Source organism: Nasonia vitripennis, assembly GCF_009193385.2.
Source record: "Nasonia vitripennis strain AsymCx chromosome 2 unlocalized genomic scaffold, Nvit_psr_1.1 chr2_random0006, whole genome shotgun sequence".
Taxonomy (NCBI): domain Eukaryota; kingdom Metazoa; phylum Arthropoda; class Insecta; order Hymenoptera; family Pteromalidae; genus Nasonia; species Nasonia vitripennis.
The window spans coordinates 1350399-1365711 of record NW_022279613.1 but is presented as its reverse complement, the minus strand read 5'-3'; the positions used below and the strand labels follow the sequence as shown (position 1 = coordinate 1365711).

The 15313-nt window shown below is 32.5% G+C and overlaps 2 protein-coding genes and 1 long non-coding RNA gene across 44 annotated transcripts in view; 1 reads left to right on the top strand and 2 right to left on the bottom strand.

The window, feature by feature from the left end:
* The window catches only part of LOC100117118 (leucine-rich repeat-containing G-protein coupled receptor 4), a 722517-nt gene that overhangs the window by 456602 nt on the left and 250602 nt on the right, over positions 1–15313 (bottom strand). The gene's annotated exons all lie outside the window — the stretch shown is intronic.
* On the bottom strand, positions 24–1800 carry LOC116416472. Its single transcript, XM_031925192.1, has 3 exons — positions 1599–1800; positions 387–1160; positions 24–299 (listed from the first exon to the last, which is right to left on the bottom strand). The coding sequence occupies exons 2-3, from the start codon at positions 491–493 to the stop codon at positions 101–103; spliced, it is 306 nt and encodes a 101-aa protein (XP_031781052.1). The 5' UTR covers positions 494–1160; positions 1599–1800; the 3' UTR covers positions 24–100.
* On the top strand, positions 2404–3352 carry LOC107981927. 2 transcript variants are annotated; one of them, XR_001729610.2, is made up of 4 exons: positions 2404–2737; positions 2815–2921; positions 2999–3094; positions 3229–3352. It is a non-coding gene; the product is annotated as an uncharacterized LOC107981927 (long non-coding RNA). The 2 variants fall into 2 exon arrangements; XR_001729609.2 differs by having other exon boundaries at positions 2404–2921.

The following is a 15313-nucleotide window of genomic DNA, read 5'->3' as shown; positions in this document are numbered from 1 at the left end:
TAAAATATATGATGGAATATATATTGCGTTTGTAAACGTTGTTTTATTATTATAAAAGAATTTCGTTAAGATCATTTATAATAACAGTTTTTCAAGTTGACTAGTCTTCTTGAGTTGATTCATTTCCACTGCCTGAATCAGTATTTTCCTCGTCATTATTTTCAATAATAATGAGTTTTTTCATTTCATCTGTCAATTTACTCATTTTTTTATTTGCTTTGTACGGTCGATTTAGTAAGGATAAATATGGATCAGAATATAATAATAATCTCTGGTACATATCCGTATTAGTCGCGATTCTGAAAATGGAATGTAATTTATTCGAGTGCTTTAAAGAAGACTAAACAATTATATTCAATAGTTTTAGAAAAGAAACTGTAATCTACCTTGAAATTTTTCTTGAGAATCTATCCCTAAATCTTTTTACATTTTTGTTGTTACTTTCCTGGGCTTCTTCGGACAGCATTCCTATTGGTAAAAGTAACTGATCCATTATTTAATGGCCATGTATTACATGCATTGAAGGTGGCATATAGTACCAATTGTAAAGATTGGTATACATTCTTGCGGTACATTCACAAAATTCTTTGAAAGCTATTATCTTCATTTTATAGACTGAAGATATAATAGATAATATAATTTTGAATCTTTTCAGCGATTTTTCGCCAAACCCTAATTTTATTTTATTAGTTTATATGTAATTATTATTGTTTTGTATAATTATTATAATAATAAACCAGGTCAATCCTTAAGCACTTAGCTTCCTTCAATTTAATGTATTACTTCAATAAACTAATGCATATAGATTTCTCATAGAGGAAGCTTTGCAATATTAAAATTTTCAACTTCATTAAAATCGTGTTAGAAAGTATTTTTTTACTAGCAATTAACGTCTAGTATTTTTAAAGAAAAATTCATCTTTTTTAATTTTGATGTAAAATGTATACAAGTAATTGAAACACATCTCGATAAATAAGCTATTTTATCACCTGTAACTCTGGCGACAACATCCACGTTATTAAAAAATCTTCGCGATGTATTACCATCGTTGGTATTTCCAGACCCTTGTATCGGTGCATCAACCAATATTCCAAGGGTATCGTGAAGACTCTTGAATTTGCTTTTTTCGATCACAAACAATATTTTCTTTTTTTTGAAACCTTAAAATAATAAATTGAAATAATAAAAGGATTAAGAATTATTATTACTAAATTTGATTAGAAACCGATTAGTTTTACGTTAAAACAAATGAAAAATCTTTTAAAAGGAGCACCTGTATTTTTATCACGTTTTGAAGTAATTTATTTATTAATTTAAAACATTTAATAGTTTCATAAATATCTATGTAGGGTGTTCATTAAGGATAATTTACAATTTTAACTTAGATATCGTAATCATCAAATATCATAAAAACAGAAACATTTAAGGCTTAATAATTAAAAAGAATTTTTAAAATTAAAATGTCCGGGTAAAAATAATTAAAAAAAAAACAAATAAGATATTTTATATTACAGCAAAGTAATCGCGTAAACAATAATGATATATCTCATAATTCAAAATCAACAAAAACAACTCTTCCACAAATACGAAATACTTACTCTCCACATTTTAATTTCTATCCGATAAGAAATATGAAGTACAAGTTCCATAAACCGTATATGGACATGAAGAACTGAAAAGCCATATTTTAAAGCTGACTCTTGAATAGGCCTATTCAGTAAATAGTCAATTTTGTTTAATTGTGATATTGTCGTATCACAAACAAAACATCTTTGCGATGAAGTGTCATTTAGCGCATTACAAACCTGAAAATTTATTGAATTCAAGCACGATTAATAAAATTATTTAATGTTCTCGATACTGTTCATTAATTATATGAACAAATAGTTGTAAGAGAACATTTTTTATTATTTAGATAATATTAATAGATTAAACCTTAGTCAAAATCGAAATATTTAAAATGGCTAGAAAACTAAGAAATGGCCATGAGAAATGGCTAGAAATTAGCTGGTGATAAAATGGTTTTTCTTACATTTTTTGAGCATTTGATAGAATAAACATAACCTCAAAATTATCATTTTTTCTATTTTGTAATCGAGCACATTTTACATAACCATTTTCCAGCCATTAAATAGCTATGATTTCTATATTCATTAGACAATCCTAATCAATGTTTACAATTTTGAAAATGACTTTTATAGCACTGTGTGACTTAAACCCGCTATATAGCCACACTTTTTCGTGGCTAAAATAGTTCTTTTTTACACCGCTTCCAGCGCCACAAAAGCCATTAGAAAAGAGAAGTGACTTTTTTACACTCTATCAGAGAACGGAAATAAACACTACTTAACCTAAAAATTATTCCCTTATGAAGTGCTTTGACATTTAAAATACATCAAAAAACTAAATAATAATTAAATAACTGGACACAAATAGGTAAGTTCATTAAATGATAAACATTAAAAGTAGGATTCAATTTAAATATATTTAATTCTTGGTCACAGCTCGGTCACAACAATATATTAAAATTTTGATATAAAACTCTGACTATAAATATTATGAATACAACTAAAAATTATTCTAAAATATAAACTACAATTTACAGTTTTTCTGTTTGGACGGCTTTGTCTAACTTAATGCAATTTACATCTATAACAGGACTATTGACACTATTTATGGTAACATTACAGTTATTAAAAATATAAGTTGACCTAGTTTCATCTGATGAACCTAAAACGTACAACCCAATGTCAGGATTGCAATGAACTGGCAAATTTAATTCCTGTCTTTCATTGAAAACTTTCTTCGTTGTAGGTCGTTGACAAGGCAGGTTATTAAATGAAGCATTTATGTTTTCAATGGACCTAAGAACACCCGCTGATGGAATTTTCTTTGATGTAGATGGTGCAACAACAATCTTGGTATCTAATTCTTGAATGTTCTTGATTGTTGGACCAGAATGAGAAACTGCAACTAGTTTTTTCCTTTGATGATACAGGTACAGCTGTAGTTATAGAAGTTGATGGTGCGCAGTGGATCTCTGTCTCTGTATCAGGAACGATATCAATGGTTTCAGCTTGCTTTGATTCTTTTGGTAATGTAGCACTTGTGGAATTTGATGCAAAATTCTCTTCGACTGACACAGGAACAGTATCATCTACCTTAGCTCGCTTATTGGTTACAATTTCTGATCCTATCTGATTACTAATCTTCTTCTTATTGTTCAAGGAATCTGCTATGTAACCAGAAGCAACAGTGCTGGACTTCCATCCATCATGTCGTTTTAGCGTAGTCAGGTCAGCACCCGCATCGACTAACAGAGTTGTTGAGGTTCTCCGGAAGCAGTGTCCAGTATAATTATCAGGCAAATTTAAAAAAGTTGCTATTTCTTTTGGAACTTGCTGGAATATATTACCAAGAAATATCAAATAGTGGACCAGCGATAGTAAACGATCTTGGAACGTAATTTTTTGTTTTGTTGATCTTGATTAGCAGTACATCTTCGTTTTCCAATCTCTTCACATCATCTTGGAGAATATTAGTGAATTCTTCTCTTCGTAGAGCTCCATAGATTCCAAAAATAAGAACACACTGTAAGGTTTATTTAAATTAGATATTTTAAGATAATTATTGATATATAATTTGAATAAATATTGAAGTTGTATAATTACTTTATCAAGCAAATATAAATGATCAGGTGCATCGTTAAGAAATGTGGAAGTATGGTTTGACGTAAAGATAAGTGACTTCTTTGGTCGATATCCTACAGATTTCTTTTTCAAAAAAGCCATTAACTTTATGTAGTCAGCAATATCAATGATATTGTAAGCTTTCATCGTAGCCTTCAACATTGAATAAGAAGACCACAGGGAAGGTGGTACGTACTTAGTTGAGAGATGTGCAAAATATGTTAGTAGCACATCCTCACAAAATGAGTTAGACCCATTTTCCTTGCGCCACATTTTAAAGGTGTTATATGCTGCTGTGTAAATCATTTTTGATTTGGTAGGCAGCAAATCTAATGTTACATTCGAGCAACTTCTTTCATCGCATATGGCACAAAATCACCATTTTCACCTTCACTTTCTGAACTACTCATGTTAGATATTTAACTGATATTTAGATATTATAAACTTATTAAACGAAATATAAATAATAATTTATAAACTAACAGAAGTTCAACAAATAAAAATAACCTTAAAAACTACAATGTAAACTTATGCTATGAACTCTAAAACACAATATCAATCAATAAAAATAATTCAATGAATTTCAGCTTCAAAAGAGACCACTTTTACCGCGAATATCAGTTACAGAGCTTTCGATTTAACTTCCAATGATGAGTTACATGAGAGGGCGCTAACCAGAAAATGATGCCGTCGTAGGGCAATGTACCTACTTTACGTTATGCCAATATAACTAACCTAAACTAAAATGATACCGTAGGTAGGGCCAAAACGAGATATGCGTTCAAGATAGTATATGAGATACGAAAATGTGATGATTATTCTTAAATAATTAATTTTTATAAGGGCGGGGGGGGGGGGTGCTCCCCCCCGAACCCTCCGTTCCCCCTGCCTGACTGCCCACCGCCGTACTGATACTCAGTGCACGAAATCGGTTTTGCAAAAAATTGAGAATAATCAAGTTGCTGGCGGGTTTAAGTCGATCGGGTGCTAACTGCGCCGTGTAAAAAAGAACCATTTAAGTCACACGTATCGTAATGTACTATTGAGCCAGTCAAATGATTTGCTAGTAATTAAATGAAATCAATTGCAACAAGAGAATTATATATCGCACAAAAAATAAAAAAATTGAAGTTGAAATTTTTTATGTCAGTAATGCTTTACCTTGCCATCAATCATTGTCAATATCATTTCAAATTCTATTTTACACCCAGCAACTTCAACATCATTCAAATTTTGTATTTGCTGTTTAAAATCTGACTCTTCCGCTTTACATAATTCATCAGTTTCTTTGCGATAAAAAATTTTAATAGGTCGACAAAGTCGAGTTGATGATGGAGCTGGATTTTCCCAATAAATTTGATTATTACTCTTGTCAACTAGTTTTAGTGGAACTAGTGATGAACAAAACAAGTAATCAAGAGCACTGCCTTTTTCACCGGATATTTGTTTATGTCTGTTTGCATTAGTTCCATCAAACCCATATTTAGCATACAGAACTAAACGTGTATTTGTTTCTTTATCAAATGTTAATTTTAACGAAGAACATAATCTCTTGACAGTATACGTTATAAACGTTAAAAAATGATATATCCATTTATTACTTAAATTCTAGCTTTATATTTATGATAATTTGCCGATAATTGATTATATGAAATGGTTTGAATTTCTTAATTATTTTCATAATTTTTTTATTAAATATAGACAAACTTTTAAATATATATGTGGATTAGTGATTAGTAAGAACTCTTATGTATATTGCAAGAACATAAACCATTAGTCCTTAAAACTAAATTACGGAAATTTCGCCTACTACAAATATATATTTTATAAAAAAAAGTAATACTTTTTTGTAAGGGTATAAATCGTGGTTATGCTGCCGAGCTCGATTTCTAATTTCGTTATATGTGTCTCTTGTCATGTTATTCGCTATCATGAGTTCCAAAGCTTCTTCTGCAGACATTTTTGTCATTTTCGAGTAGCTTTTTGCATCTTGTACAGCGTTTGCTAAGTCGTTTGCAGAGTTACTTTCAAAAATGTCATTAATTAATTGAACCCCTTCTTATTTCCATCTATTTTAAGTTTTTTCTTTGCAATTTCACAAAGCTCATCAGTACTTAGAGTACTGGCTGAGGCATTACATCTTTTGTTTTTTGTTTTTTTTTACAGCTTGCACTGTATAGAACTATCGGTCGACCTTGCTTACGTACTGAAAAAATGTACATTAATTTTAAGGGGACTAATACACCTTAATTTGGAAAATTATACTATTAAATTTAATTTTTCATATTTTTACAATTGGTGTATCTGTTCTCTTAAGGAACATGAAATGAGAGTTTACTTTTGTAAACGTATACTAGTAAAAGGGTTAATAATGATTTTTAAAATAACAAGTTCTACACTTTTTTTTTCTTTTTTACATGGCATTTGGGCTCGAAAGTTCATCGCCTCATCTACGCAAGCCTTCCACGCTGCCCTATCTTGTGTCAACCCCACCCAAGATGCACCTCTCCGATCGACACCCACCCATCCTATTTCTACTAGATCCGCTTTTACGTTGTCCTCCCATCTACGTCCAGGTCTACCTAGAGGTCGCGTTACCATCGGCCTGCCCTTCATGACACGCGCTGCCATACGGTCGTCTCCCATTCTCGCTACGTGCCCTGCCCATCCCAATCTGCGCGATTTTATTATTCTGTTAATATTTGGTGACGCGTACAGATTGTGTACACACAACAGCCTCGACTTAAGTAAATTACTCACGGCGTAGAAGCAAGCATTACCCGAATGGAGTCTCTTATTTATTTCGACATTAATCTCGTTTCTATCATTTATGGTCGTACCCAGATACCTGAATTCGCTAACCTTTTCAAAAGTAAAATTCCCAACTCTGAGATCTTCCTCCCCACTGCAGATGCCTAGCTTATCCACAATCATGTACTTTGTTTTTGATTCACTCACTTCTAACCCTGTATACTCCACCGCTTTTATGAGAATTTCTGCGTTTCTTGCTACCGTTTCCCTACAATCCCCCAGTATATCCAAATCATCTGCGTAGCCTAGTATCTGCGTTGTTCCATTAAGTGTTGCGCCCAGCTGGCTAACCTGCATTTTTCTAACGGCATACTCTAACGTTAAGTTCAACAGCACCGTAGAGAGCCCATCCCCTTGTTTTAAACCATCGCGTATCATGAAGGGTTCTGATACATTACCGCCTACTCGGACCTTACCCGTGCTTCCGTTCAGACATATTTGAATTAATCTCACGAGTTTTTTCGGTACACCGAGAAGTACTAGAATTTGATACATTTTGCTTCGCTTAATAGAGTAGTACGCTTTTTTAAAATATATAAATAGTTGGTGTATGGTTTCGCAAAATTCCCACTTTTTCTCTAACAACTGTCTTATGGTAAACATTTGATCGCTCGTCGATCTGTTGCGCCGAAATCCGCACTGATAATCTCCTACTATATCTTCCGCGAATGGAGTGAGTCTAGCTTGTATTACGTTTGACAGAACTTTGTAGCACGTTGCTAAAAGTGAAATACCCCTATAGTTATTGCACTCTGTCTTATCCCCCTTTTTAAAAATCGGTATAATGATAGATTCCTTCCAATTTTCGGGTATTGTTTCATTTTTCCAGATGGCACATACTAGTTTATAGATTTTGAAAGTGAGCTCGACGCCCCCATATTTGAGTAACTCAGCTGGTATAGAGTCATTTCCCGCGGCTTTATTGTTTTTTAGTTTTTTAATCACGGCCTCTACTTCTTGGTAGCTCGGTTCCTCCACGTGGGGTTCAGCAGTGTGAATTTCGTCCCCTAATTCTTCGCTATTTTTGTGCACGTTTAATAATTTATCGAAATAATTTTTCCACAGCGACAGTAATTCGTTGTCATTTGTTACGAGGTCCCCGTTTTCGTCCTTCATCAATTGCGCTCTACTCCTAAAACCCTTTCTGATGGCGTTAATCCCTCTGTACATTTCGCGGGGGTTATTTTCCTTACTGTTAGTTTCTATTCTCCTAGTAAGATTCTTTTGATACTCACGCTTCTTATTTCTGTAGATCGCGCTCGTCTGTTTCCTTACGTTAGAATACTCTTCTACGGTCCTATCGCTTCTATTTTGTAAGCTATCTAATTTAGCCTTTTGGCGCCTTTCAAACCAGAGTTCGCACTCTTCGTCAAACCATGGTTTGCTCTTTGGCTTTTTCTTTTTAACCAGTACTTTGTTCGCGGCCTCTTTTACCGTTTTTTCGATGTCCCCCCATAAGCTATTCGGTTCGTCATTCCCCTCCGGCGATGTGTTTGCTTCTTCAAGTGCCTGAAACCTGTTATTAATTTCTATCTGGTACCTAATTCGCTCTGTTCTATCTCGTAGTTTCTCAATATCGAAGCTTTCTACCTTGTTTGCTCGTTTACTATTTTGATTCGCTACTAGTCTAGCTCTTAATTTGGCTACTACTAGGAAGTGGCCCGAGTCGCTATCTGCCCCTCTGTAAGCCCTTACGTCAAGAACATTAGTATGACGTCTTTTTTCAATGAGGAAATGATCAATTTGGTTCTGTGTGGCCCCGTCCGGCGATGTCCACGTTGCCTTGTGTATGTTCTTGTGCTTAAAACACGTAGTTTTGATTATAAGATCTTTTGCCGCCGCGAAGTTTATGACCCTAATACCGTTATCATTGCTGGCTTCGTGCAGGCTTTCCTTACCTATAGTAGGCCTAAAAATTTCCTCCCTACCTATTTTAGCATTGAAATCGCCTAATACTATTCTTGTGTCGTAAGACGCGAACTGGTCGATTACCTGCTCTAAAGTTTCGTAATAGAGATCCTTAGCTTCTTCTTCTTTGTCCTCCGTAGGACAGTGTACATTAATGAATACATATCTATACCATTCACCTTCGATAATGATGTACGAGAGCCTATCATTGACGGATTTTAAACTTTTAACCGAATGTATGATGCTTTTGCTTACGAGAAATCCGGTGCCTAGAGATCCCCCACTCCCGGCCCCATACAGGTACGTGAAGTTACCCGATGCTAGTACTCCGCCATCTGGCCACCGCGATTCCTGTATTGCTACCAAATCTAGATTGTACCTATCAGCTTCTTTTACGAGTTCTTTAAACGCACCTGCTCTGTATAGACTGCAAACATTCCAAGTTCCAACCCTTAAGTCCCTTTTGGTTCGGATTTGATTTTTTTGAGCCATGATGTTATGTTAAAACCCGCGCGCTTCGGATCCTGTTCCGATCGCAGGTGAGTCCACCGTTCTAGAGGTGATAACCCCCATACCTCTCTAGAACTAAGTATGAGAGCTTTCCGACTTTGACGAGGACAGTGTCAATTCGTCGTCAGACACACTACGGTTTCATTCTCGCATCCTAACGCCCCCCTGCAAGGCAGCGCGCCTTCGCTGGCATCGTTACCGCGTAAGACCAGGTGACAAATCATTCTACACATCCCCTTTCGGGGCAGTTGTCATCGCTCCCGCATCCTCCTCGGCAGCAGGATTTTTGCCCATTTTTGTAATGTGTGATGAAAGAGATAGATTGAGAGATAAGAGATAATGTGAAGTGTTTTTGTTGTTGTGGTGCTTGCGTAGTGTTTCTAGATGAATGCGTTCGACAGTGTGGGCTCATCACACCCACGCCTGTTCCTATCGGCTGTCCACGGCTGCTTATTCAATTTATTTGCAGCTAACCTCTTTCTCAGGGGCTGTTCCTCTATCCGCAACCTAAGGACGCGCTGTGTAGTGGTGATAGGCACCCACCCGTCCGATCTGGACGACAACGCCCAAGACCCGCTTAGGGTAGCGGCATTGTAACAGACAAGTTCCACACTACATCTCAAAAACTAATGAACTTGAATATAAAGATATTATGTATTCTATTTATGTTAACAATAATAATCTACAGTTTTTAGACTTTAATTTATAAGTTTCAATCAGTATTTTGAAAAAAGTATATTAAAATCTACCATACAAAATACATACTCTATAATAAAGGAAATAATTACCAGGGTTTGGAGCGCAATCGTGTTCAGTTGCATGTAGTATAAAATGAAAATCCTTTTCTAGCCAGTCTGCATACACACTCTCAAACTGTGAAAAATATTTTTGTTTTTTTTTTGGGAGTTTATCAATTTTTTTGTTGTAATGGTTAAAAAAACTCTTGCTGAGGCTTTGTTTTAAAGCAGCCTGAATTTCTTCAATTGATTGCAAATGAAATTTACCCACAACGTGTTTCACTATAGCCTCTTTTTGTTCAGCAACACTTCCACTATTATTATTCCTCCAAAAAGATATAATCACTTTGTTTTTTATAAAGTAGTCACCCATTATAAAACAAAATTACAACTATCAATAATCAAAACGTTAATGCGTTTGATGCGCAATATTCTTCTAGCTAGTCAGTCATGCACAGTTTTCCCAACTAGTAGCTACTGTTACAACGACAGAATTATCAGAACGTTCACGTGTTTAATGCGCAATATTCTGCTAACTAGTTGTTAAAGTCACGCTTAGGTGAAATACACAACACGCATGTATATATGCCGGGAAGGAAACGTAAACATTGCAGGATTATTGAATACATATCAATTGTAGTGTTATGGAATGGATATGGGGGAAATCACTTTAAATAATACACACACGCCCACTCACACACACACACACACATGCTATTTACTCAAAGAACTATCGAAGATTCTGGATGATTTCCGTGCATAGGCCAACTCCATCATATAGTTTATATATACGATCTATATATATATATATATATATATATATATATATATATATATATATATATATATATATATATATATATATATATATATATATATATATATATATATATCTTCCTATATTATATAATTATTACCACCAAATAACGTAAAATTCTTTCATTTTTACGTGATTATTGAAAATGCATATACCCCCCCCCCCCCCACCAACCCTCCACTAGGCCCCCCCCACCACCCCCCCACCATACTCCTTCATGTTTTTAATGTATTTCAAATACTAATTAACAGTGAAATGAGTTTAAAAACTAAAATCTATAAAAATCTAAATTAGTAGAAAATTAAAATTAGAAAAAAATAAATACAGATAAAGTATAGAAATAATTTAAACAACAATATTTCTACTATTTCCACACCACCTATGAGGTAAATAGAATGGCGTTTTTTTTTGTTATGTGGTATCCCCAGTAGGCCTAATCCACATATTGTTTTAAGATTGATTATTTAAAAATTTTTTCTTTGTATTTTATGTATTCAGTCTTTCATATAAATTTAAATATGCTTACGTATTTTATTCGTAAATGTATAATACTTTAAGCAAACATACTTTAAATTAATATGAATATCTTAATAAAATTAATTCAAGTTACGAAGAAGTTCAAGTTAATTCAATTCAAGAAGTTCTAGAAAATAAGAAAACTTAAAATAAATTTAGTTATAATATTAATGTGTTAAACACAAAATTGAAAAAAAAGAATACGTATACTAATAATATTCATAAAAAAGCTATTTTTGTTCATGTATTATTTGTGTTGAAAATGACCAAAAAAATGACAAAAAAAGTGTACTAATAATTTGTGTACTATCTATTTTATATTCTTCTATCTAAATCTTTTTTTTACATTTGATGTGAATTTTTTATTATGGGTAAACAAAAAATTTAATAAAAAAATCGTTGTTTACTAATAATTTATCTATTAATGTTTATTTATCATTTATTATTTATTATTAATTTAAAAAAAAATTAATGTTCAGTGTGTTCATTCTCACGAATATGATTGATAATATTGCCAATATTTAGAATATATTTTACATAAGCGACATTATCATTCTTTAATGATGATGGCAATTTTTTTTACGAAAATCTAATATTTGTTTTGTAGTAATAGTAATATCAGTAGGCATTTCATCTAAATAAGTAAAATAAGATTTTATGATTTTATTATTATCAAAACATTCGTAGAATTTAATGAGTGAATTTAAATTGTGTAATTGTTCTATATCATATTCATCCATCATGCTTTGTAAATAAATTTCATAATTTACTTGATCAATTACATATTGTTCTACTTGATTATTTAATGCACGTAAATACTGTCTATGTTCATTATTTTCTACTATAACAAAAGAATTTTGAACTATATCCCATTCCATTTCTGTAAAATAACAAAATAAATTACATAAAACAACAATAATTAATCTTTTAATCAAAAATTTCATTCCAAACTATATTTTCGATTTCTGAATTATTATCACTTTCTATTTGTATAAACAATCGATTAGGATTTTTGCATCTAGATAATGATACATATAATTGACCATGAGAAAAAAGAGGTTTTTTAAAATATAATCCTACATTATCGAAACTTTGACCCTGAGAGTACAACGATAGTACAACATTTATTAAAAGATAAAGTAGAAAATTACAACAAAATATAGTTAAAAGAAATATTAAACCTGAACAAAAATAAGTGTATAAGACTTAACATAAGAATTTTCGCAAATTAAATAAAATAAATAACATTGTAAAACAAATTATTATATTAAAAATAATTGATTACCCACTAAATACATTAGTAGGTAAATTAATTTATTTATAATAAACTATATTAATACGTAACGTTAATCGATTATCATAAAAAGATAATTGGGTTTATTTATATTAAAATCAGCTTATAAACTTTTATAAATATCAAATTGGGGGGTTGGCGAGCGAAGCGAGCAAGGGGGCGAAGCCCCACTAGTATACATATATATATATATATATAATTTTATGATACTATATGTATGGGTGGTTCTCTGTGATATCGGAGATTTAAATTTAAATTTTTGCCCAAAGTGTACATATATGCTGTACCTGACTCACGAAAAAAATTTCAGCGCGATTTCTTCATTTGACTTCGGTTCTAGCTGGTCAAGGTTGAGATTTCAAGCAATTTTTGCAATTTTTGCATTTTTTGCCTATTTTCAATGATTTGTAGCTTATAAGGGATGCATTTTTAACTAAAACTATCTGGATACTTTTCGTGTGAAATTTTCTGAATTTTTTCATAAAAATACTTTCAAAGCCCTATATGTATTTTAAGGCTACCTTATTTGCATTTTAAACCCTTAAATATGAAAATATGAATGTTTTACCCGGACTTCAACAACCTCAATACAGTAAAAAGATACCTTATTATAGTAAATAAGTAGCTGTAAAGTTTTAGAATGTGCCTGACCTTCTACTAGAAGTTATGTAGAAAACGAACATGATATAATGTCTAATAAGTGGTTTTACATTCAAATTTTACACTTATAACCTAGTACATTTCATGACTACCGCTATCAACATGTGTTTGTATCGGTAGACATAAAATTGCATCAAAGTCCTTATCTATGAACTTGTACGTTTTAGAGAATAATGCCAATCGCATTTCATTGGTCAACTTTATCTGTTTTGATCCATACATTCGGCATACGAATTCTTCCAAAACTAACATCGTTGATTCGTCGCAGTTTGGATAATTGCCTATGTCGGCGCACACTTTGATATATTGTTCAGAACGTCAAAGTATACCAAAAGGGTGGTTTTTCCCTTCTGATAAAAAGCAGGATTATAACCACACCCAGTGAGGGCGTGATAAGCCGGCAGAGCTAAGCAGCGCACAACACTGCACGCATGTGTTTGCTTTTCAACGGCTGCCAGACCGATTTATCATTACTCGAACTTTGCCAGACCAAATTTTTGTAACATTCTATATTATACAAAAAAAGTTTACAAAATATGTTTTAGTAGGGATGATTTCAGTCAAACTACTTCATTTTTCCGACAAGGTTTTCCGACTGCCAGACCCATTTAAAACCGCTTACAATCTGCCAGACTAACTTTTTTATGCAATTTGGTATGTCAACAATGTATACTAAAAATTTCAGTAGTAATGATTTTGGCTAAAAATCAAAATATTATAATACGCCCTAGTAAAGCGTTGCACCACTAAATTCATGCCAGACCAAGCATTCCTAAATTAGAGAGATATGTAATCTTCGGAAAACAGTTTCCCATGTGTAAAGAAATGTCACGCATTGCTGTCACAAGCTCTCGGACTAACAGGACCGGCTTTAAAATTTTAGAATAAAATAAAAATGCTAAGACTCTTTGAATAAAATTAAAAAACTCTTTGTAATTATTTGATGACAGTATTAATTATATTAACAAAATCTAACAAAAAAATAATATTAATTAAACATTATTTTGATTTACATGTATAAAATAATGTAAATTGTAAGATTATAACAATCATGACTTTTATATTCTGTACTAAAATGTAATACATAATACGATATTTACTTTTATATTAAATTGAAAAAAAACGTTATGAACTGCAGATGATAATAGAAAAATGTCTAATCATAATAAAGCAACAACATTTTGTTTGGTCAATAAAGCGCTTATCTAACTTAAGGTTAAATTATATACTGACCAATTAAGAACAACTTTCAAAATACTTACTACGTAACTTGCCATAACCATTTCATTGTACTTATGGTATTTTAATGACGTTCTAATACACAAAGAGAAAATTTTAGTTATTCCCCTAGCGAAAAAATCACGTGATTCATCACACGATTAATCACGTAATAGATTACTTGACTTCTCACGTGATTCATCACTTGACTATTTAGCATGATAAATCACGTTTAAAATCACGTAAAAAATCTCTCATAAAATTAAGGTATTTGTTTTCATCGCGTGATAAATCACTACAAATAGTCACATGATAAATGACGTGATTTATCATGTAAGAATTCAAGTGATCTATCACGCAATGAATCGTGTGATAAATCACGTGATTTTTTTCGCCAGGATCACCATAAACAAAATGAAACGATCATGGCAAGTTACGTAGTAAGTATCTTGAGAGTTTTTCTAATTGATCAGTATATAACTTAAGTTAAGTAAGCCCTTTATTGACCAACAAAATTGTGTTGCTTCATTATGATTAAATACAATAAACTGGGCTTTGGTTGATTGATCTCAGTTCTTGTCTATCTGTTATTTCGTTGCGGAATATATCAAACTTGACTAAACTTTTACTTTTTAAAAGTTAATTTTTCAAGATTTTAGTCCTTTCTAGTAAATTTTTTTAGGTATTTCATATTTCTTCTAAAAATAAAATATAAGCATCTTCCGTACCTTTTGACCATAGTTTTATTGTAACATTTTTATCACTAACATAAAATCACTGATTGTTCTGATACACTACCCTCCAATGATTTCTACACCTAGACAGCAAAATTAAGTGCAAACTACCTAGACCTCCTCATCGGCCACCCGGTACACCAAGACGCCGTCCTCGTATGATGTATGTGCCTAGAAATAAAAAACCAGGGAGCGCACCACCTAGACTTTGTCATCGGCCACCCTGTACACCTAGACGTCGTTCTCGTATGATTTATTTAACTAGACACCAAATACCACAGAGCGCACCACCTAGACTTCGTAATCGACCATACTATATATATATATATATATATATATATATATATATGACAGTACAGCATTGTGTACTAACAGCCTTTGTATTATTTAAGTATAATTACTGTGTAAAAAGTGTCATC